The sequence below is a fragment of the Stegodyphus dumicola genome, chromosome 9, assembly GCF_044657685.1.
Source record: "Stegodyphus dumicola isolate Sdum_Otavi_A_Nest chromosome 9, ASM4465768v1".
NCBI classification, from domain to species: domain Eukaryota; kingdom Metazoa; phylum Arthropoda; class Arachnida; order Araneae; family Eresidae; genus Stegodyphus; species Stegodyphus dumicola.
This window is the reverse complement of record NC_140776.1, coordinates 20,234,575-20,260,889: the sequence shown is the minus strand read 5'-3', so window position 1 is coordinate 20,260,889 and position 26,315 is coordinate 20,234,575. Positions and strand designations below refer to the sequence as shown.

At 34.3% G+C, this 26,315-nt stretch overlaps 1 protein-coding gene across 3 annotated transcripts in view; it reads right to left on the bottom strand.

Moving 5' to 3' along the window:
• The window catches only part of LOC118192022 (cell adhesion molecule Dscam1-like), a 1,213,535-nt gene that overhangs the window by 407,401 nt on the left and 779,819 nt on the right, over positions 1-26,315 (bottom strand). For all 3 annotated transcript variants that reach the window (XM_085823265.1, XM_085823266.1, XM_085823267.1), the window contains exon 11: positions 10,047-10,214. In XM_085823265.1, coding sequence (XP_085679391.1) covers positions 10,047-10,214 — 168 coding nt within the window. The remainder of the gene's footprint in view (positions 1-10,046; positions 10,215-26,315) is intronic.

The following is a 26,315-nucleotide window of genomic DNA, read 5'->3' as shown; positions in this document are numbered from 1 at the left end:
TTAACGATGTATTTCCGTGATATCTGTATGTAAGGACAGAATAAAACACTCTTTTCCTCCAAAAAAATTATAAAACTGCTTTAAAATGAATTCTGAAAAGAATTTTTCGTGGCGTCTGTACGAACGTATGTACGTACGTACGTATCTCGCATAACTCAAAAACGAGTAGCCTCAGAATGTTGAAATTTTGTATATACGACTGCTATAACATGTAAATGTGCCCCTCGTATTTTGGTTCCAATCGGCCGCACCAAACGTATATAAATATATTTATATATATATCCACTCTGTTACCCGGCTCAGTGATCTCAGTTTCTTTACTCTTATATGTTTGTAAATTGTAAATTTTTTGCTTTAAAAATGATTGAATTATGTTGTTTTTATCTTCCGGTTAAGGATTTTATGCCTTTAGTAAATCTGTGTGCAATATTTTTAGAATTATCAACAATTTTAAAGTTGTTTAATTGCCGCTAAGCCTTTTTTTTATGGCGGCCATTGATTGTTTACATTTGAAACAGTAGACTAGTGGATTTGTTGGCAATCTAGAGAAATTTAGCTTCGCAACAACAAAGATAACGCCTTCATTTATTATTAACAATTAAATCATGTTTAATCCTTTGTGGAATTTTTTCGAGGAAATAAGTGTTTAAGATTTACTTCGTAATTTTTAATACAGATATTTTGAGTTTTTATGCATTTTTGCCTTGTAGCGAAGTGAAAACTGAGTTAAGTGAATGAGAAATACTCAATCGTCTGTGAAAAACTGTTTCTTTTTTGTTTTGTTTGCTTAATTTCTTGTACACATAGTTCTAGCTTTATTATAGTATTTGAATAGAACATGTGGCACGATTATTTACATAATGTATGTTTTTTAAGAAGCCTGGCATACGTATTTATTTACATATGCCAGCCATCTAAAAAAAAAAAAAAAAAAACTTTTTCCACAAAAATTAATTCATTATTTTTAACGATTTTTATTTTTTAAAAATTTTTAATACTTTACTATATGTGTAAGATACGTAAAAACAGCATTTTTCAAGATGGCTGATGACTATAAATACCGCACCAACAATTGCGCCAATCCCCGTGCAACCGTCTACCAAAGTAGCACCTAATTTTTTTCTCTTGAAAATATAAGATAAAATATCATTAATTATACTTTGCTTTTCAGAATTTTTTTGATTTTTTTGCATTCTTTTATGTTATTTATTGCTCATTTCACTGTTTTTAAGATATTGACAAGTTCTGAGTGATTTTTTTAGGAAGCAAAGTTCTTAACCTCCTTTATACCATTTGAGTTCTTAAGATTTTGCAAAGGGAAGTTGATTAACTTATTTATTAGGATAATTAATATTTGTATTAAGGGATATTGTTTGTTTCATTGTAATTTTGTTATACGTAATAACGTTTTTTTATGAAGTTGTTCTGCAGAGTAAAATTCTATGCCGTTTTTAAATTTAACGTTTGGTGTTCCCTTTAGCCATTTTTCCGGTACATTTAAAAGCCAGGTGAAGGCTGGCAGCGAAGCTGCTAGTTTTAAAATAAAATGTTTAAAATGATATTTTTCAATTCTTTGTGATAATTACTAAGAGTACACAAAAAATCAAGTCAGTTGAAACAAACAAATAAATCAGGACTGAAAAGGTTAAAATATTTCAAATGCCTTGCAGCATCATAAAAATTCGTTTTCGTATTGCACCAATTTAAGGCAAACAAACGACAATAAATGAAAGTCTGTGGATGTTTTATTCGATCAAAATAAAATCAAAGAGGCTAAAGAAAATACAGAATAACCGAAATCCATATTAAAAAAAAAAACATATTATTGCGTGGAAAACTAGGTTTGAGATTACCCGTGCATAGAGATCATGGCCAATTGATTTAGATAACTTATAAAAATGAAGGAAATTTCAGAGCTATCTTAAGATTTGTCGTTCAGTCTAAAAACAATGGCCTGGAAAATCATTTACGAAATGCAAAGAAAACAACAATATATACAAATTTCGTAATCCAAAACGAAATACTTGAAACCTGCCGTTGTCTAAGGCAAACACAATTTATAGAACAAGTAAAAATATCGAAATATGGCTCCGTCTTATTGATGAAGGAATGGATGTTGCAACTCTACCGAGTAAATGTCTTTTTGTCTTAGGTATTTCGACCAGGATCAGATGAAGATTAGTAGAAATTTTGTGAATTTAGTTCCTCTTACTTCTAAACTGCACAAAGTATTTCCTCCGCAGTTTTGAAAACTGAGTATCCTACAGAAGAAAGTTATGGTGACGCTGGTATTATGAGCGGGCAGTTTAAAGGGACACGAGCAAGTGCTTCTGAGCATCAGCTTCAAGGCATTTATGTTTCTTGTATGTCACACTGCTTAAATCTTGCAATCTAGGATTCTTGACAAGTCCAAGACATCAGGAATTGTTTTGAAATAACGAAAACGTTATGTCCATTCCTTCACACCGCAAAGAGACAAGAAGTTTTACCAAAGAAGGTGATGAATTTTGATCCGAAAATACAAAATTGCATCTAATGGAACTATACCTCACAAGATGAGTGAAGAAGTAAGACTCTATAAAGATCTTCGACGAATTTTTGGATGCTGTTTGCGAAGATTTGGACGTATTGGACTGACCATGACGCGTCGATTGGTGCCTCTGCATTAAATATATCCATGAACTTCATACACACTGTTGGAGTCGCTTTTTGCAAGTGAATTCGTATTTAGCAACAACATTTTACTATATAGGTACAAAAAAAAATGAAGATTGGGATTTGACTGTGGCAGTAAAATATAGTCAGAAGCTTTATGATCAGTTGTTGGGATCAGAAAATAATGCAGATGATAATTTTGGGACATTCTTTTTGTAAAGTAAGCAAAATCAATGTGTGGAACACATGGGACACCAATGATTGGTCCGAGTAAAAATAAACGGCAAGTTGATCGGTTCAGCATGGATAGCATCGATCCTGAATAGCATTATCGTATATCTATGTTTTTTCCATTTTTGAAGGCATGATTGCACACATTCATAAATATGTTTCTTGTTTTCTGTCTTCCTCAGAAAATACCACTGATTTAGATATATTGGTAAAATTATATACGGATTACCTTCTTAAAAATGTCGCCTTTCTCAATACTGAATATTTACTGTGGGAAAGAAAAATGAGTGAATTTCCAGACACCAAATCGTCGGCTATCGAGATGTTAAATAGATGTGAAAAGCATATGTTTCCCAACCTATACGGCATTTTTAGAATAGTTCCAGTAATACCAGTAACAACAGTAACTCCAGACAGGAGCTACAGTACCTTGAATGAATGAAGACTTATTTGAGGCACACGACACGGAAAATAGGCTTACTGATCTGGCACCTATAAATTTATATTGTTACGAATTGTACAGCCGCGGTAAGATAGCTTCCCCGCAAATCAGGTTTAGGGTTGCCATAAAATGGCAAGGGATGGCAAGGTTGCCACATTTGGCGAGAAATCGCCCATTTGGTGACGTTTGACGACACAATTGGCGATATGCCATGGACGGATGGAGGACCTTCTGGAACGAATTCTTATCGGTTTAGCCCAGAATGTTCTCGAACACAAGCCAAAAGCTATATAAACCCTGCTGGTGCGCAGAGTTAGTAGTTAGTCAGTCCGTGTGCAGTCCATCGAATTGGTAGTCAGTCAGTGAGTGCCGAGTTGGTCGTTGAGTGCACCGAAAGAGTCTTTTAGTGTATCGCGATTAGGGCATCGTCGATAGAGTGTGTTGAGCTCCGGGAACGACTGAACCGAGGAGTCGGGAGCTGTACTGTAGTGTATCGTGTAGTGCATCGCGAGTTGTACCTTGGAGAGTCTCGAGAGTACTTGGAGTTCCGAGAACGACCGAACACAGTCGAGAGCTGTACTCTGGTGCTTTGCAGCGAAGCTGTCTCCACCGTTATAGCCTGATAGTGTGAAAGCTGTGTCGCTGATTGTGTTAGCGTATCTATAGTAGTTCTTTGACGACTGTAAAAACGAGATTTTGGAGGAGCTGTCTTGAATAATACTGACCAATAAAGTGTTTTGGTACTTCATCAAGTTTCGTCGTTATTCACTCCAAATCCGCATGAATCCCGTACGTACGTACAAAGAAGAAGAAAAAAATACGTAACAATATTATAATATAAGTATAAATGTTAAAGAAGTACTCAAGCGAAAAGAGCCGGGGTTTGAATTTTATCTTATAATTTGTTGTCATTTTCTAACTTATTCAGTTTAATGTCAATGTATGTTACGGTAACATTTAAATATAAACAAAATTTTATACTGTTTTCCATATCTGTATCATTGTTGTTAAGATTTTAAAATGAAACTTAGATTTTTTTTTCATTTGGCTTAAATCTGATATATGAATTTACGATAAGAGAGAATTTTTGATAATAGATTGGAAAACACATTCGTTCACTTCAGTCAAATTTTGAGACTTCACAACGATACAAAATTTTTATAACCTCAGTCTCTCTTTGACCTAAATCCTGGATTCGTTTGGGATCCAAATCCTAGACTCTGGATGCTGGATAACTTTGATGCTCAACTTCATTAACTGATTTATCATATATGTCAACTCCGAGTTTTATTCTAGCTTTATTTATATCTGGTATGTGTACCACATTTATCAACAATACCAGTTAGATGTAGAAGTATTTAAAGCATAATATTGCTGATAAACATAAATAAACTATTGATATTTAAACTAAAATTGTTAGGGGTAAAAAAAAAAAAGATTCAAAGCCGCGTCAGTAATTTTATTATTAAAGAAAGGGCAATTTCGCAAAGTTCGGCAAGTAAAGCGAGACAATGCATAATTTAATTAAATTTTTTGTACCTTTTATAGTTTTATGTCAAACTATAAAGTTAATTACTGAATTCCTTATTTCTAGTTACAGCGTATTTGGAGAATCGATCGTTAATTAAAGGATTATATTAAATGCTGCTGACTTTTCATTTTTTTATGATGGATGTTAGAGAACTATTCAAGTTAAATTAAGACTTAATTAGTTCTATTCGAGATATCGATTTTGACGTAAACAATGTAAGTCAATTTCACTTTAAAAATTTTCGAAAATTAATATTAGTATTCCCCAAGTCCAAAAATAAGGCTTTAAAATGTATTTTAGGAAATTTATATTTTATTTGCTTTATTTTCAAATAATACCGTGTTATGTAATAGACAGGTCTTATTTTGTTTTGCGACGTCTTTTTTCCAGAGATGTGGAGTCGGAGTCATGGTGTCGGAATCGGAGTCGGGTAGATTTTTTGGTAAAAGGAGGCGGAGTTGGAGTCGCTAAAAACGCTTCGACTCCGACTCCAATTTTTGTTAAACAGTTTGAATTTGAAATGAAATTAAAGTGAATTGAAAAACATTAATGGCAAAATGAGTTAATATTTTTATTTATGGACTATTAATAAATAGTTAGTTTCTATTTTATTGACATATTAGTAAATAAATATAAGGGAGCAGGATGGATGTGATATTTGACCATTATTGATTAAACTGATTCATTTAGTTACTAATCTCATTACTGAATTGAAATAAGCAACAAAAACTCCCAAAATTGATGCCATCTTAGGAAGCGAGCAGAGAAAGGAGCAACGCAATGGAGAAGTACATATTTGATGATATAGTGGTTGTTAGAATTAAGAACGTTTTCAGAAGATGTAAATAACCCTAATATTTCACTAACAGAAAGACTGTGGAATGATCTTGCAGAACTGGAAATCCTTCTTTCAACACCGTGTATAGCCACCAAAAAGCTACAATCTGAAAAATTAACAAGAGGCAAGTCTGCAAGAATGCGATGTTTGTTCTTTATGAAATGGAGGGTTTATTGCAGAAAGAATCATTTCTTCGATGAAGAAAAGATAAACTAGTTTGCTAGACAAGAATCGCGCTAAGTTCAACATATGTAGATCCATAACGCCGAATTTTCTTGGATGACGAACAAATGAAAAAGGCAAAGAAAGTCATCTATGAACATATACGTATATGAAGGAGTCGGAGTCATTTAAATTCCAAGAGTCGGTCATTTTTCCTACCGATTCCACAGCCCTGCTCTTTTCCACCCTCAAAGTGTCTAATGAGGTAGGAACTCCAACTTCCACAACATGGGCTCTGAATTTTGCGAATAATTTAGACTTTGGTGTTTTTGAATTTGTATTTACCTTCATGCATTTGTCTCTTCTTCTAATATGAGGTATGGCATTACAAAACATATTCTAAAAGCAAGTGTAGCATGCTAATTTACGCATAGCGGAAAGGCTACGAAACATTCAAGTTGGCCAGTTCTGTTTTTAGGTCCTGAAATGCGGGAGAATAAACCACCGCTTCCGGAAATCGATTCTTCGTAGGCTTACTCTCCCATTTTACCTGACTACCTCTTATAACATACTGTTCTTATAATGTATGAGAAAATAATTCAAATCTTGAAGATCTTGGTAATGTAGAAGATTGGTTAAATGTAGAAGAACCTAATGGAATGCGGAGTGACTTATCGCTGAGTTCTCGTGTATAACAACAAAGTCTCGAGAAGGGTTAAAATATTATTTTATTCATTTATTCAAAGAAATAATAACAGATGACCTCTTTTTGGGCATACAGTGAAGCCTCCAATCAGGTTTTAACTCAAGGTAAGAAATATAAGAAACTAATCTAATACTAAATTAAACTGACTTCTGCCGAAGCTAGACACAAATACCTAACGTTAGTTGGCCCTTAATTTAACCTTACAGGCGATTATCAACAGCCACATAAAATACGGCAGAGTCTAATAGATTTAACAACGAAGCAGCCTAAGGGCAAACATGCGTCACTAAAGACTCCAAAGTTCTCCCTACTTGAACTAAGCTGAGCCTTCCTTCAATACTCCTTCTAACGTATTTGCATAAAACGCGATGATGAAAACACGTTCTGGTAGAGAATAATAGATGGGAAACGTAAATAAACAATAAAGAATGTTTAAATTTAACTGTTATTAACTTAAAGTAAGATCACCAAGTTAAAAAAAAATCTTTAACTTATAATTTCAAAATTTTAAAAAAATTTAAAAAATAAAAAACACTGCGAAAAAAATGTGGGCCAGTTTTATATCTCTCGTTCTTCTAGGCTGATTGAGGAAATTCAAGTTGCGTTTTTCATGGCTCGAAAGCGCGACTTAGGATAAGTATTAGATTTATATATAGCATTGTTCTAATATAGGTATTTTGACACAAAATCGGACTTTTTCTGAAATGACGTGCCAGTTTTTTTTTACATATTTTGATTCTACGAATCAAATTATGCAAAACTGCCAAGCTTTGTAAAAATCGCAAGAGTAGTTTTTAAGAAATTAGCTCTCAAAACTTTATCTTCTCAATGTTAATTGATTTTGATATACATATACTAATTTCTTTATATTATTTTCTTCTTATAATTTTATAATACTTGATTCCTTTTTCCAGAATTTAAGAAATAGTTTTTTTTAAAAAGAAAATAGTTTTTTAAAAATTTTTCGAAAAATTTTCAATTATAAAATGTTTATCATCATCTTAAAGTAGATTTATTTCTAAGCTTGCCTACAAAACTATTAATGCTCTTTATTCAAAATTTAATAGGATGTACGTGAATTTACCTATTGGGGCGTTTTGAAATTTTTCTTATTTGTTGTAAGCCATAATAACGCTAAATATGGTTTATGTACTTTGTTAAAATTATGAACGATGACTTTTTTCTGCTCGTTTAAACTATTCGCGACGCAAACTTAAAAAAAAAAAAAAAATCGCTGAGATAAATTTTTTAACTTCTCCGTAAATTTCGCACCAAATTTTACAAAACTTAATATTCAGCCATAATTTGAGTCGGAGAAACCGAATATGGTAAAAACGCGGTATCATTTCAGAAAAAAAAAAGAGATTTTTTGTCGAAATACCAGTGTTAGAATGATTCTATATATAAATCTAATATACATACTGTGTCTCGCTTTCGAAACATGGTAAACGAAATTTGAATTTCGTCAATCGGCCCAGTAGGACGGGAGATATTGAACCGTCCCCTTTTTCTTCCGCAGTGTACATCGACAGGTGTGGTGGTGTATTTAATTATGCCAAAGCACACTAGGGCTATCTGCATAACGGGAGGGATGCCTTCGTGGAGGACTTTCTAAGGGAAAATGGCTCATATACACGTCATAGGACAAACCACGGAAAAGCCCATGCAGCCAGTCCGTTCGTTTGGATTCGAACCCAGGTCAGAACTACCAGTGTTCAGCGATTTTACCGCTCGGTCGCTGGTACGCTGTCATCGAACATGAAACTGTGTATTACTAGAATTCATAACTTTGATAATCTTATTTGATTCATAACTTTGATACACGTTACACATGGGGAAAACTACGAAAACACCTATGCAGCCAGCCCGTTCGCGGGATTCGAACCTCGGATCGAACTACCAGTGTTCGGCGACTTTACCGCTCGGCCGCTGGTGGGCCTGTACATCGACAGGACATTGTAGAGAGCTAGTTGGTTATCTAGGGAAAATGAAACCAATTCACATTTTGCCATGGTCGAAATAACTTTACTGGTGATAGCTGTAAGAAAATCGCTGTGGATGGAATGATGGACTTGCAGACAAACGTAGTTGAATTCAACATAATTTTATTATTGAATAAAAATGTTCTGGAGACTCAACATTTGCTTTACACATGATTATGGATGCAAGAGGCATCACAGAATTTTGTATACGGAAATCTTGCCCAACTGCTGAGCAGGATTAAAACAAAGCACTCTAAGATATAAATACGATATACGCTCTCCCGTTTGCTAATTAAAGGACGTATCTTTACTGGGCTGCTTCCATTCATTATTAGAAATGCAATATGTCATAATTAACTCTGTGGGTGCAGATTGCCTATTATGTTGCATCATGATCTAGGAGGTGTCGAAATAGATTAATCGCATAATAAAATATATTGAAAAACCTAAAATTATTTAAAAATACAAAATTTTAAAATAAATCATAAAAAATAGGAAATTTCATTTGGAATGAAAATAAATTTAGAAACAAGAAAGGAAGAATCAAATAAGTTTAGTAAAACAAAAGGTATTAACAAATATATACAAAGTCAATTAACATTGAGTTAGATAATTTTGAGATAATAAGCTAAAATTTTGAGAGCAAGTTTTTAAAAGCTACTCGTGCGATTTTTTCAAAACTTGGCAGTTTGGCATAATTTGAGTCGTACAATCGATAGCAGTCAAAATGGATATTTTCGTTGAAATATGATGCCTGAAGTTTTTCGCGATTACAATACTTCCTTTTTACTTCGTACAAGGAAGTAAAAAAAAAGGAAGGAAAATGGGTTGCTATAAATTAAGAAGTTCGCCAAGTGAATTATTCTTGGCGCACACTGAAAAAATTCTCCAAGATAAATTTTTGAATTTCTCCGTAAATTTCGCACCAAATTTTGCAAAATTTAATATTTAAGCATAATTTTAGTGGTAGAATTGAAATACGGAACACAATTGGCTCTTGACATTAAAGCTCAATTTTGTGTCAAAATACCTATATTAGAACAATGCTGTATATAAATCTAATACATATCCTGAGTCGCGCTTTCGAGACATGAAAAACGCGAGTTGAATATCGTCAATCGGCCCAGCAGAACGGGAGATATAGAACTGACCCATTTTTTTTTTTTTTTTTTTTTTTTTCGCAGTGTACTTGAATTCTGCAAATGGACTTGAGATCTATATAACTTTGGTTCTCAAGTCATCAACCAGAACCATATTTGATCAACCAAACAGCCGATATAAAATAATCTATATATTTGCTCAAGAATAGATACGCTATTATACGTTTTTCAATGTGATGTAAGAAAATTCTTCTGCTGCAGTATTTAAATGATTGGAATTATCGAACATTAGTGTAAAAAGTCTCTATTTAAAGAAGATAAAAATAGAAATTGCATAACACGAAAACATTCAGAATTTTTACAATAAGATTATAAATGTAATAAAGAAATTGTACTCACAATGGACAGCTAATCGCACTGAATACCGCAGAGGTTCCCCGACATCATTGCTTGTTTCACACATGTAATAACCTGCGTCTGATTTCTGGGCAACGGTGATAGTGAGAGATCCATTTTCAAGCACATGGATATGAGAGCTGCTCAAGATACTTTGAAAAGAACCGTCATCTGGAAAAAAAAATTCAATATCAGAGAAAGTTTTAATAAAATATCATTCCTCTTACTTCAGATTTTCTCGAAGCTCGTAAAGCTTCGTGTTCTCAACTCTAGAGGAAAAATATATTACCAAAGTGAAGAATTTTAAGTTAGAGTTCTGGCAAAAATATATTTTGATAACTTATATGGAAGTTTTCGTATAACATTTAAATCACCGCACGGGAAATTAATTTTGAACCGTAACAAGCTATCTGTAATCAAAATTCAGTAATTATACTAAGATAAGTAGACCTTCCAAATATTTTATTTATTATATTCAATTTCAAAAAGTAATTCATGTTAATATATGAAATTAAATAATACCAAATAAAGTAATAATAATAATGTACATTGATTATTATATTTAATTATTTATTTTCACTTAATTTCGATCGATTTATTAATTTTTTGTTATTATTAACAGAAATCAGATTCAAATTATTCATGAAGTTCAAAGCACAGGTAATTAAACAAGTTAAGAAGACATGATAATTATGCACTTTTAAACATGCTATTGCACTATGAATTGAATAAGTTTCGTTTTACTTATTTGATTATAGTAAAAACACTCGGATCATCTGCCTAAGGGGAGGGATACTTTCGAGGAAGATCTCTTAAAGGAAAACTTGCTCGTATATATGATAACTGGCCACGAAAATGCACATGCAGCCAGCCTGTTCGCCGGGCATAATTCAAGTAAAAGTGAGTTTGTTGTGTAATTTGAAGAAAAAGGCTAGAGGGCGCTGTTGCTCGCTTAGTTGTAAAAGAATAAAGTTTGTTCATGTTGAAGGCGTCGGCCTAAGAATACGCTCTGTATATAGTAATTAAAATATTGTTTAAAATGTAAAAGTGTTAAAATTAGTGAACTCACTGAACCACCATTATCTGATTTGGAGATGCACAAATACTATTAGATGGTGCATCGGCGTAAGGAATTAAGGCTTTGTGAAGATTTTAGGTGTTCGATCCAAGTGTTTCGATTTCAATGGATATTTCATACTCGAGGGACAATGGAATTCCAAATAAAGATAGGGAAATCTTAAATTAATTATTTAGTGATTATTTGTAGTACATTAGTAAGTATTGAGTATTGCTGTCGTGAGTGTATTTAAATTAAATAAAATGGAAGAGAAGTTAGATAGATTGAAACGTAAACGTTCCACATTGAGATCGTCTGTTACTAGGTTAATTAAAGTGATTGAAGATAAATTAAAAATTGAAGGGGAGGAAAATTCGATTAAAGAATTACGGGAATTATTTGAATTATTAACCGAAAAGAAAAATAATTTGAGAACGCTTGATGATGAAATACAAGAGTTAATTGATGTTAACTTAATTGAAGAAGATTGTAGTATAAGCGAAGAAAACAATGACAAATGTATAATTGCTTGTAGTCAAATTAAGCAGTTTCTAGGTGCGGTTACCGCAGTACCGCCAGCGAGGAATCCCCAAAGTTCTGATTTAAACCAGTCTAGTGGTAATGGAATTTTGCATGTAAGTTCCAGTTCTAGTGGGAGTAGTACGCTGAAATTACCAAAATTAATGATTGATAAATTTTGGGGAGACCCCAAACAATGGAATGAATTTTGGAATAGTTTCGAAAATTCGATACATAAAAACGAAACGCTTTCAAAAATACAAAAATTTGTATACTTAAAAACATTCTTAACGGGACAAGCTTCGAATGTTGTGTCAGGCTTTGAGTTAACAGAAAGTAATTGTGATAGTTGTGTAGCATTACTAAAGGACAGATATGGTCGAAAAGACCTGATCATTAATTCATCATGAATAAAATTCTCAATTTAGAAGCCGTTAAAAATTCTGCTAACGTAAAGGCTTTACGTAAATTATATGACGAATTAGAAGTTTCAATTCGTAATTTGGAAACTTTAGAAGTAACTTCTGGCTCATATGGACATTTATTAATTCCAATATTATTAAAATTAATTCCGGACGATTTAGTTTTGGAATTTAATCGGCAAAGAGGATCGAAAGATAAAGTTGAAGTTTCGGAATTAACACAATTTATTAAAACGGAAATAGAATGCAGGGAAGTTTCAAATCTAGTATTAAGCGAAAGGAAAAATCCTGTGCCTCCGCGAGTCGATCAATCAAAATATGAAACTAGAAAATATGTAAAAAGTACACCCACGGCTGCATTTCATACTGCAGTTAACCGAAAATGCATCTTTTGTGATAATTTGCACGAGTCATTTAAATGCGAAGTGAATGTTTCTGATAAATTAAAGAAACTAAGATCCGAAAACCGCTGCTTTTCTTGTTTTAAAAAATTCCATACATCAGAAAGGTGCAGAAATAAAACTAAATGTAATAAATGTGGCGGTATGTATCACAATGAATCGATTTGTACTAATAAATCCCTTGTAAACAAAAAATTGGAACAAGGTTATTCCAAAAATGAAACTGAATCTCTGACTTTGAATTCTGAGGAAAGAAATAAAGTTCAAAACTTAAAATTGATTGCTTCTGTTCCTCAAGGTGATAATAATAATGACTGTAATGCCAGGGAAATATTATTACAAACTTGTACAGTTTATGCTTGTTCTAAGTATAAATCAGATTAATTCTTGATCAAGGCAGTCACAGATCCTTTATAACGAAAAAATTGGCCGACCATTTAAAACTTACTCCAATCCGTTATGAAAGACTTTCTGTTTATTCATTTGGTGCGACGAAGGCAATGAATCATTCCTATCCGGTTGTTGAAATCGAAATTCAGAATTGGAAACAAAATAATAAAATAAAAATTGAATGTTTGATCTCGGATGTTATTTCCTCGGCGTCCATCAGTGTGCCTAGTAAACAAATTGCAGACTTCATGGAGCATATGGGGTTGAAGGTCGCCGATTGCGCAAGAAAAAATAACATAGATGTTGAGATATTAATTGGGGGGGATGAATTCTGGAATGTAGTTTATTCTGAAAGAATTAAAATATCTGAAGGGTTGTACGCAGTCAGTTCTGTATTTGGTTGGGTTGCCGCATGAATCGAGAAAAATAAAACAAAAATTTTTCTGAAAATTTAGCGGTAATGACAAACACTGTTGTGTTGAAAGATTTAAGAGGTTTTTGCGAATTAGAACATATGGGAATTAATGATTCTGATGATTATTCCGATATAGACTGCGAAATAATATACCAGTTTGAAAGAAATTTGCAGTTTAAAAACGGAAGATATGAGGCAAATTTAATCTGGAAATACAGTCCGAATAATCTAGGAAATAATTTTGAGGTAGCTAAGAAACGATTCGCAAACCTTCACAATAAACTAAGTAAAACTCCGGAGATTTTTCAGGTATATAAAAATATAATTGAGAACCAGATATTAGAAGGAATTGTGGAGGAATGTCCGAATAATGATACAAATTTGGGATATTTTATGCCGCACCGAGCAGTGATACGACCTAGTGAAACTACTAACGTAAGAATTGCGTATGATGCTAGCTCAAGGACAGAGGACACGAATTCGTTAAATGACTGCCTTGAATCGGGACCTAATCTAAATCCAAATATACTAGACATCATGTTAAATTTTCGTAAGTTTAAGATAGCGTTTTTTGGAGACGTTGAAAAAGCCTTTTTGATGATAGGAATTGCTGAAGGTGATAGAAAATTTCTAAAATTTCTTTGGTTTAATGAAAATAATGACTGCTTTAAGATTATGCAAATGTGTCGCGTAGCTTTCGGTTTGACTATATCTCCTTTCATTTTGGCCGCCACTATAAAATATCACATTCGGAAATATAAAGATAAAATGCCGGACAGTTTCCAAATGTTAAATTCTTCTGTCTATGTCGACGACCTATATTTTGGAGCAGGAACGGTTGAAGATGCATATCGGTTATCTGTAGATGCGGTTAACATATTTAAGGATGCTGGGATGAATTTCAGAAAATTAAGGACTAATTCTAAAGCATTAAACGATTTATGGGTCTCAGATGGGATTAAGGAATCAGACAACAAATTAACTAGTGAATCGAATTTTTTAGGCATGATTTGGAATTCCATTGAAGACGATATAAAGTTAAATTTAAAAAATTTAATTGACTTTTCTACTGGAAATGATTTTGCTACAAAAAGGAAACTTTTGCAAAGTATCGCCCAAATATACGATCCATTTGTATTTATTGCACCCTTTGTTATTCGGGCAAAAATTATTATTCAAGAAATCTGGTGTTCCGGTTCTGACTGGGATGAGGTCATTCCTGCAAAGATTAAGGACAAATTCAACATTTGGCGGGAGGAACTTAATGATTTAACTGAAATATCGATACAGCGAAATTTCTTTGATGACGATCCAATGAATATAAGCCTTCACCTATTTTCGGACGCTAGTCCTAAAGCATATGGGACCATCGCATATTTCAGATATTGTACGAGTGATTCTAAAATTAAAACTTCCTTTATCATGTCGAAATGCAGGGTTGCACCTTTAAGAGCAATCACTCTTCCTCGTTTAGAGTTAATGGCAGCACTCGTGGCTGCTCGAATGTATAAATATTTGAAAAAATTGTTTGGTGATTTAATTGAGGATGTTTATTTTTGGAGTGATTCCGAAATCGCCATTACTTGGATTAAAGGTTCGCCAAATAATTGAAAACCATTTATCGCCAATCGTGTTACAGAAATACAGAGTATATGCAACAAAAATTGTGGAACTACTGCGAAGGAAAACAAAATCCTTCCGATTTACTAACTCGAGGAATTAGTGCTCAGTCACTAATTAAGAATGATTTGTGGTGGCATGGGCCACACTGGTTACGTTTTCCTATTGAAAACTTTCCAAAACAAAAGAAATTAAAACCAAATTCAGAATCGTTGGAGTTAAAAAAAAGTATTATTTTGACTGCACCTGTAATTAACAATGAATCCCCAATTTTGCATATAGAAAAATTCAGTTCTTTAGGAAAATTACTTCGAATTACTGCCTATGTATTTAGATTTATTGGGTGGCTTCGGAAAAGGTCTACAGGGAATGGACCTTTAACTGCTTTTGAGATTAAAGCAGCTGAACATTATTGGATAAAAATTACGCAACGAGAATCGTATCAAGCGGAAATAATTAAGTTATCAAATAAAAAATCAATTCTCGATTCTTCCATCTACTCCCTTAATCCAAGGCTTGATGAGGAGGGAATTCTTCGGTTGAAAGGTCGCATTCAATTTGCAGACTGTCACGAGAATTTAAAACATCCTATTCTATTACCCTCAAAATGCAAGTTTACCGAGTTGATCATCATGGACTCGCATGAAAGGGTATTCCATTCTGGAGTTAATTCGACACTTACTCAGATCAGAGACAAATATTGGATCATTAAGGGAAGACAGCGTGTTAAGACTATCATCAGCAAATGTGTGATATGCAAACGATATAGTGCTCGTCCTGGGGTACACGATATCGCTCCACTTCCTCCAGACAGAATCCAAGAGTCGCCTCCATTTGCTGTGACCGGGTTGGACTTCGCCGGTCCATTTTTTACGAAAGACAGGCAAGGTAGAGTTTACATGCTGTTGTTAACGTGTGCGGTCACTTGTGCCTTACATATAGAGATAGTAACTGATCTCAGCACTGAAAGTTTTTTGATAGCTTTCCGAAGATTTTTAGCTCGCCGAGGACTGTGTACCACCGTGTACTCCGATAATGCCAAGACTTTTAAAAGAGCTGATAAAGAACTAAAACATATTTTTAAAACTTTGAGTGACTCATCTGTGAAAGAATTATTTTCTGCTAGAGGCATAAATTGGAAATTTATTATTAAGAGGGGTCCATGGTGGGGAGGGTTTTGGGAGCGTATGGTACGAACCATAAAATCCAGCGTACGCAAAATTATTGGTCGATCATCCCTTACTGTGAAAGAGCTTGAAACAGTGCTCATTGAAATCGAGGCAATGATTAATTGTAGACCAATTACCTACGTGTTTACCGATCCCAATGAACCTTCTCCACTAACACCTTCTCATTTTCTGGTTGGTAGACGATTACTATCTCTGCCTGCTAATAAAATAACATCAAATAATTTGATTGGATCAAGAAATTCAATTATTAAACGATATAAATACCATCAAGATATTTTAAATCATTTTTGGAAGCGTTGGAGATCAGAGTATCTTTTTAATCTGAGATCTGCCAATGTTTGTCCTCCACACTCTAACGCATCTCAGTTTAAAATCAACGATATTGTCTTGATTCATGACGACAAACATCCCAGAAATCTCTGGACAATAGGTAAAATTTTGGAATTAATGCCAGGCAGAGATGGTAAAATAAGATCTTGCATAATTAAAACACCTACTGGTACCTTAAAAAGGCCTATACAGTTGTTATATAATATGGAACTTAACTAATGTTGTATTTTGTATTTTTAGGTTTGATTCTCCTGACCTTGCTAATCGGTATCATTTAATGTTTTGTAAAATTTTATGTGCTTATAATTATGTGTGCATGTTTGTTATATTTAACCATTTCTCCAGGATTTATTGTCGAAATATTAATTGAATATTCTAGACTATATTATTGAAAGATGAACTCTCCACCGAGTTCAGGTGGGGAGTGTTGTGTAATTTGAAGAAAAAGGCAAGAGTGCGCTGTTGCTCGCTTAGTTGTAAGAGAATAAAGTTTGTTCATGTTGAAGGCGTCGGCCTAAGAATACGCTCTGTATATAGTAATTAAAATATTGTTTAAAATGTAAAAGTGTTAAAATTAGTGAACTCACTGAACCACCATTATCTGATTTGGAAATGCACAAATATTATTAGAGTTCTCCTGAACTTCTGCTTCTAGAAAATAACACTATCCAAAACTACATTAAAATGACATCATCGACTGCTGAAAGGCACATTGACGTACAACAAATTGCATCTACATGGCATTTCAATGTGTTTCTCTAATCTTTCATTTTAATTATAGAGACGTTACGATTTTTGATGCTGGAGAGACGTGAAAAATGCGCAATGCCTTAGCCGAGACTCGAATCACGGACCTCACGTCGAGTGGGCTGACTGTTACACAACGAAGGCAGGCTGAGAAGGTGGGAGAAATAACCTTATATACATCCTCTTTTAAAGGGCGACTAAGGATTAAGGGCTCCAGTCGCCAAATCCTGATGGTTGAGAATCATTATCCACCACTTTTTTTAGTTCGGACGCCACTGTAGAGTCATTAGGTTATTTTGAAACAGGAAAAGTGGATAATGAGCAATTACCTCGCAGGGACTCGAACCACGGTCCTCTCGAATACGCGCCGAGTGTGCTCTCCACTACACTACGAAGACATGCTAAGAAGGAGCGAGAAATAGAATAGCTCACCAATGTCAGGAATTAGTACTGCCAAATTTTACGCACTTGCGCGGGGACCCGAAGGAAACTAACTTCAAAATTGTAAATAGAAGATGTGGATTATCAGAGTTCCATGTGTGATTTAGGGGAAAGACAAACCCTCAGAGGTGAAACTACGTCTCATACTAGAAGAATGTATAATCTAACACCGTGATGTCATTCCCAATACAGTTCTTCAGCAATTGGCAGTGCCCTACACAACGGGGCTTATCAGCTTCATTCAATTATAGGAAGGTTCCGTTGCAATACATTTAAAGCATTTTACCCCTAGCAATGTGGGCTAAGCCTTGGAATATTTGTTTCTCTTGGTTTAGATACCATTTTTAGATAAGTTTTTTAAGGAGATCTTGTCGCAGTGTCCTAAGTTTCGTTTTCTACCTCCTCTATTAGTAACAGAACTCGTACGTCTCCTACATTTACAACAAGTACATGTTGTGTCATTATTTAACACAGTTCCAGTTCCATTGAATTTCTTAATCTATCTCTGAATTTCACTTATTGCCAGAGTTATTGTCCAAAATGTTTCAGTGAATATGGCATAAGCTTTTCCGAAACGCATATTTTCTTAAGAGTAATGCGCGTTCAATGCCACTGAGTCCTGGTAGGGGGAAATCTCAAAGCATCTGATCCAACAGTCTGAACACAACGGAAACGCAAATTACAACTGACCCGAATCACGAAAACTTTGCTTACGTTCTCTTCTTTCAGAACCAGTTGCCATTTTGTATCTCCATTTCCCCCCTACAACCCTTTTATTTCATACAAATTTTAAATTAACTGGTTTCAATTAAGATGGGGCTTCTCCTCATTTAACTGACGAATCATTAAGACATTCGTGCCATTGGCAATAGGCTTGCATATTGCTTTGATGAAATCCTTAACTGCCCACCTTTTTTATACTCTCACTAAATACCATTCGACTTCTTCATACATAAACTACAGAAAAGCTAAAAAGGCCGCCATTGGTTTATGTTTGAAACCCTTACTAGAGTCGTGAATTAAGTCTTTTGGTGCATATGCTTTTGCTTTACCGCGAAGTAAGAACTAAACTGGTTGAATGTGTGTGTGTGATTATGGCAAAGCCTCGAGGGCTATCTGCCTAAGGGAAGGGATGCCTTCGTGGAGGACTTTCTAAGGGAAATTGGCTCGTAAACACGTTACACATGGGGAGAACCACGAAAACGCCCATGCAGCCAGCCCGTTCGCGGGATTCGAACCTCGGACCGAACTACCAGTGTTCAGCGACTTTACCGCTCGGCCGCTGGTGGGCCCGAACTGGTTGAATGAGAAATATATTTTTTAACGAAATTCAAAGTAGTAAGTTTAAATAAAGTGCACTACATAATTTGTATAATTTAATGGGCCGTACAATGAAGTCATGTGGCCTCCACGTCCTATATTTTATACAATTTAATAGACCTTACAAGGACGTCATGTGGCGTGCATGTCATATATTTTAATAAATATAAATTCAGATTAATTCCGAGATATGTTTAGCGCAAGTATCACGACGGATAGTAATTATACTGAGATTTATTTATTATGTGTTTATAAATCGGTGAATAAAAAAAAGTTATTTTTAATGGAAAAACTAACTTCAGTCTATGAAATCTATTTTTAATAAAAGTGTAAATGACTGTTACTCTGTTACATTTAAGTTAAAAATAAAAATTAAAAAAAATAAATAAATAAAAAATCGTTTCAAAAATTTAGTAAATTATCCTGTTTAATTAATTTTCTTACTAATAAAAAATCTGATATGGAGAGATTTTATGGTCTATTAAATTATACGCACTTATGTTTTTTTTAAACTTATTTCCAGTCCTTCAGTGCTAGTTGTAAATGCCATCAACAACTGCAAATTTTAGAATTAAATATTATGGACAATTTTTGTTGTATGGGATTCAAACTTCACTCAATTTTATTTTTTCACAACGAACATAAAGCGTTCCCAAATATAGTATAGGAATCGCGAGTCAGCATTAAAAGTTAGACTTCGTTATTTTTTTTTTTTTTTCAATTTAACATTGCTAAAACATGAATATTTTCGAAATTTAAAACCCTTCTGCAATTTGATGTATATGACTACGACCAACGACTGCGAAAATAAAGACAGGATAAGGTATAGTATTTAGCGTCGTTGACTGCCGTGCCGAATAGCTCGGGTTCAAATCCCGGAGATGGCATGGATGCTTGTAAAAGTATAGTGTCCTTGCGGCATGGGGGCACTCTAGTTATGCGGCGAGCCGGAAATCCTGTCGTTAGGTTCGTGGTACGGGAAGAGTGATGGGAGACCCTCGTACACTTGGGCTGATTATAGGTCAGACAAGCGAGCATTACGAACAACAAGAACAAAAGTTCAACGTTACACGTCTAATAGCCTTTGAGTTATGCGAGATACATACATATGTATGTACACATGTCAAGGAAAAGAATCAGTTTTAAATCCATGTTACAATCCATTATGGAAACAATGCGTCCTTTATTCTCTGAAGTACAAACTTTACATAAAAAAAAAAAAAAAAAAAAAAAAAAAAAAAAACGTCCAAATGGATTTTGGTGCGGTCAAAAGGGATGTTCACGTTAAAATGTGATATCCGAAATTTTTCGCGGTTGCAGCACTTCCTTTACTTCGTACAAGGAAGAAAGAAAAGACCTCGTGTTAAGGTGGAAGCACAAATAACACGTTTACGTGTAATAATTTTCTGTTAAAACACTTTTAAAACTTTGCGACAGCGTCGATATTTCTCAGGAACAAAAGAGAAATTCTAAAGGAATATTTAATATCTTTTCAGAGCTGAAACATATGCAGACGAGAAAACTATGGCAGGAAATTCTAACTCTGGGTTTTCGCTTCACAGCTGAATTTAATAGAAGGAGATGAAAAGCATGACATTTTAAGAAATGCTTTTAAGATATTACTCTCAGAGATGTTTTCGGCGAATGTGGTGCTTCAAAGGAAAATGAAAATGAGTAATTCGCCAAAGTATTGAATCGAGTTTTAGAAAATTTATATATTACATTCAAATTAAAACTGGATTTACCAAAATCTCAGGAAAAATTAAAGAAAAGAATAATTTTGAAATTAGATTTTCTTTGTAGCGTAATAATATAATTATTCTCTTGTTAGATTATGATGAATAAATGTGCATGGTTTAATTAATTTTTTTTTTGGTAAGAAATGTGAAAAAATTGCAATGGCGACGCCGGGTCTCGGACCCTAGACCTCTCAAATACGCATCGAGTAGGCTTCCAATTACACCACGAAGGCAAGTGGAAATGGGGTGGGAAACACATTATATACTCCTCGTTTTGAAGGGCGACTGAGGATTAGAGTGCTCAATCACCAAATCCTAGTGGTGACGAATTATTGTCCGTCACCTTTTAGTTCGGGCGCCAGCATAAAGTCTAGTTGAATTGTGACCAAAGAATGCGAGACGTTATAAATACTCCTATGTAAAAGCAGCTTTTACCATTTTAGACGGTTTAAAATTCAATACACAGATAAGTACTGAAAATGCTTTTTTGGGTACTCAAAAATGATAAGTGAAATATTTATTTAATGGGATTAATCAGTCAGGGCAGCTGTATTGTTTAACTTGAAATAGTAAATTGAACTGGAATTTGATAGAAGAACGCGGTAGATATATGTAAAGAGTTATTTCAAGTAATAGTGGTTAATTAAATAGAGAAATACATTTTTCGATATAATATAAACTCTGATCCATATCTAAAAGAAAAATAAAGTATCGTATTTGTACTAAGCTACTTGTATCGCAATTGGCATTTAATTTATGTAACCATGAAAAAAATTTAAATTACATAATATAATGAATGTGTAGGATCTGGTCTTCTTGAGGAGCATACAATTAGGGAATTATCTCTATGTCTTATAAGTAACACAGAGAAAATGAAAGATTGTAAAGGAACCTTTTTATCAATCCAAATAAAGTTTAACAGATGACACCAACTTGTGCTTACAAAAGCCAACACTTTTGACTTTAAATCATAGATAATGGTTAAAGTAAAGTTAATGAAATTTATGTTGACCCTAACGGCTTCACAGTTTAATTAGCGCACAAGCTGGCTCTGACCGAAGCCGTAGAATTTTAATTGCTATACAATCCAATTATCAACGTGCCATCAAGCAGGCAGAACATGCTGTGATTTTTTCCCTCCAAAACGTTCCTTTAAATACTTCCTTCTTTCTGCCTAATTTGAATATCGCACGGGCTGGAAAGTTGCAATCTGGCACGGAAGTGAAACCAGGTTTAATAGGAAAGAGAATTTACATAGAATAGTGCTTTAAAAAATTGAAGCGATCCTTACAAATCATTCAATTCATAATTTCTTAGCCCACCAGCGGCCGAGCGGTAAAGTCGCTGAACACTGGTAGTTCGGTCCGAGGTTCGAATCCCGCGAACGGGCTGGCTGCATGGGCGTTTTCGTGGTTTTCCCCATGTGTAACGTGTATACGAGCCAGTTTCCCTTAGAAAGTCCTCCACGAAGGCATCCCTCCTCTTAGGCAGATAGCCCTCGAGGCTTTGCCATAACCACATACACACACACACACATAATTTCTTAATACGCGGAATTTTGTTTCCGAACCGATATAATGAAATAAAAGCAATAGCACATAAGGATGAATTTAATTCCAATAATAAGACCTAAATAACAAATCAATGACGAGCGAAAATAAAATCTGGCTTTATCATAAAAATAAATTATTAATTCTTTGCTCTTAACAACATTCGTGACATCCAAGCAACTGATGACTAAAGATGAAAAAATAACCCCGACAAAGTTCACAACTTTTTTAAATATATTTTTTCAGATAGTAATATAAGATTGCAGGAAGAGTAAAATCTAAATTTCAAATTGAAGTATTTTTATTTGTAATTAAGGCTTTTCCTTTTAAGAAGATACTATACAAGCATTCCTTTAAGAATATACTGTAAAACAAATGAATATCTTAACATGCGATTTTAATTTTCCATCGGCATGCTTCGTTGAATAAAAATACATTGCATACCACACCATTTACTAAACAATTTCATTTACTCCTTTTGAACTAACTTTTTATTAAGCTTATAATGTATATACTGAGTGCCGCATGAGATAGCCGCTGACCTGATTTTGTTCTAAAAGTCTTACAGTGTTAATAGTCATCCTGGCAGAACGAAATATTTCCTCCGTGTAAAAATATAAATATAAATATTACATGGGCATACAAGGCCTGTGTATAAGCATAGTTATGTCAATTACAAACATTGTCTTGTACAAGTTACATGCGATAGTTACATAAAATTATGATGCTTATGTATACATTGAAACATTATATGAATTCATATTTACAATACTTTTACCGAGATAATCAAAGTAAACTTGTAATTTATTTACACATTGACTGGATTTTCAACATCATTTTAACTTCCTTACAATATTATTTTTATCAAGAACATACAAACTGGATAGTAATATGCTTACATTACAATAGCTTTGCTCTTACAGTCCTGTTACCATTCTACGGAGTGAGCTATTTTTCTAGTGTTGATTATCAGTTGTTGTAGTATTTTGAATTGTTATTAAAATTATACTGCGAAGATACAATTCTCAATGGAGGGGGAGGATTTCTTAGTACCTTGCTGAGCATAGCCTGATCACCTCCTCATTTTTAGTTTTCGTCTGCTTGTTGCCGCAAGTATTCTCCGCCAATTGCGGCCAGTATTCACAGATTGGCATTTTTAAATGCAGTTTTTCGGTATGTGGGCAGTTGAAGAGGAAGTGATCTGCATCATATACCGCACCATATTCAGACAATTCTGATACGGCCAGTGTAGAATTGAGTTTGTGGAAAGATAAAGTATATACTTCCCGCCTTCTTAGCATGCCTTCGTGGTATAATTTCTCAGCACTCTCGCGCATATTCGAGAGGTCCGAGGTTCAAATTCCGCCCAAGGTAGTGCTCATTTTCATGTCTCTCGCTTCAAAAATACCTAATAAATGTACAGTGGCGCCCGAACTAAAAGGTGGTGGACGATGATACTTTACCACCAGCATTTGGCGATTGTGTCACATAATCCCGGGTCCCCCTTTAAAAAGGGAGTATATAATGTATATCTCCGGCCTTCTTAGCATGCCTCCGTGGTGTAATTTGTCAGCACGCTCGGCGCATATTCGAGTGTTCCGAGGTTTTCCCGGCGAGGGCATTGCTCATTTTTCACCTCTGTCAGTATCAAAAATCGTAATGTCTCTACAAACCGTAGCGTATTGCATATTACTTAAAATGTTGAAATCTAAATTATTAGGTATCGAGACTTAGATGATAATCAGTTTGGATTTATTAGCTCTATATTTTTATATTTGAACTTAGATATTAACTCAGAGTTTTAAGATATAGCAGCTTCATTCTTTGTTTCAAATAATGTATTTTTCAATTCACATTTATATATATTTCGTTTGAAAATTTGAATTAATTAAACAGAAACTAGATTGCTGTGGTTTTCGTCATCATAAAATATATTTCAGATATAGAGTAGTGGCAATATCATAGAATCCACTGTTCCCTTCCGATGTGCCGCGAAAGAATAGAAAGTGTACTGCGCAAAATTTAAATGCTATATCCTAATTCCGGAAAAAGTCGCTCATGCAAAGCAACATCTGTTACTGTTCAATCCCCTAGCTAGCACCTAAGAAGGTGACTTTCCAAAATGTCAAAGACGCTATTCCTCTCATTACTCCTTTCCTCACGTTTTGCATCTACGACTCAGAAGATCATTATACTGCTTCAGTTCCAACTCATTTGTTGCGAAAGTACCAATGAAGTGTTACAAGAGAGTATCATTTTTATAAGAACCACGTTCAAAGGAATGCTTCGTGTGCTAAGTGGTCTGTGTAAAACGCCTTAGAGGGGATATCTTATCGTGTCTTTTTATGAATTTTTGCTGTAACAAGTGTCATAAACTATGAAACGCAAGTCGAATGGATAGTATTTGCTGATAAAGGTCCTTTTCTCTGTTTCCGACTACCTAAAATATTCATTTTAGCTAAACTTATAAAGTTCATACTAGGAAGAAGTATGTGTGTGATTATGGCAACGCCTGGAGGGCTATCTGCCTAAGGGGAGGGATGCCTTCGTGGACGACTTTCTAAGGGAAACTGGCTCGTATACACGTTACACATGGGGAAAACCGTGAAAACGCCCATGCAGCCAGTCCGTTCGTGGGATTCGAACCTCGATCGAACTACCAGTGTTCAGCGACTTTACCGCTTGGCCGCTGCTGGGCTCTAGGAAGAAGTGCTTTCGAAGGAGAATATAAATATTGGTGAGTCATTTCTTTATTATAACTAACCATTTTTGTGTTATAAGGTATTATCTCCTCCTATTTTACGTGTCTTCGTAGTGTAATGGCAGCACACTCTTTGCGTATTCCAGAGCTCCAGGTTCGAGTCCAGGTGAAGGCATTGCTCATTTTTTACATTCTCCTGCTTTAGCCTAATGAACTCTAAAATTACACTGCTGACAATATTCAGTTACAAAAATATAAGACATCCACTGTCGGCAATATAAGACATAAGACAATAATACACTCCCGACATAAGACAATATTACACTGCGGAAAATATAAGTTATAAAATGATTAATGTGCAATTTATATTAAGCTTGTCAACCGTAGACTTTTTACTACTAAGAGGCCTTTTTCTGAACATAGTTTTGCCTATTTTGATATTTTAGATGCTGTAGTTACAATGCTTATTCTAGATTATAATTTACTGTTCTTTAGTTTTATGAAATTAATATATTTGTGTAGCGATGGTGCCAAATAAAGTTTATAGGCACCTCTCTATCAAGCATCCTTTGTACATGGATAAATATTTTAAACATCTACAAACTAAGATTCAAATGCAAATTTCTTCTCAGCTACAGTGGCATTTCTAATTGAGTTCTAGAAGCAAGTTAAAAGGTCATTGATAACTAAAGTCAAAATGTCTCACGAAATTACAGTACACATTTTGCCAGCTTGTATAGAACCTGACAGAACTACGCTTGGAAGCTATGAAAAGAAAGTGTATAAAAAATATCGCTTTCAAATAGTACGATTGCAGGCGCATTGAAGACATTTCAGCATAGAAAACACACTAACTCGGAAAATGGGTCCAAAGAAGATTAAGCAGTGACCTTCAATATATTGTCAAATACGCAAATTACCATGGTTTCAATGAATACGCTCTTCATTTGTTATACGCTCTTGATTTTTATATTTCAGAATGGTCTATCAAAGCATTAATGTTTCATACTGGTTCCATATTATCAAACACAAGGGAAAAAATCTCAAATCTGAAAACTTTTCCTTAGAATGTGTAAACACTATTTAAAACACATACCTATAAAGCTCTTCTTAAAGAACAGCGTCTAACTAAGCAATAGAATCATTATATTTGGAATTAAAAAAGGAAGTTTCTTGATATTTCATTTACACGCAGATGCTTTCTCATATTTATGTTTAGCTACCTTCTATCAATTCTTAATGTCATTTTAATACCAATTGTATGTTCTCTAGTAAGGAGGTTATTTTTATTGATTTATATGCAGAAATAAATGGGATGAAAATTTAAAGATGGCTTACGTAACAATTTTAGAAGCAACATTTTTCAAAGATCTGAAGGCAGTAATGATACATTTTCACAGTTTGAAAAGACAGAGGTATACTTCTTTGTA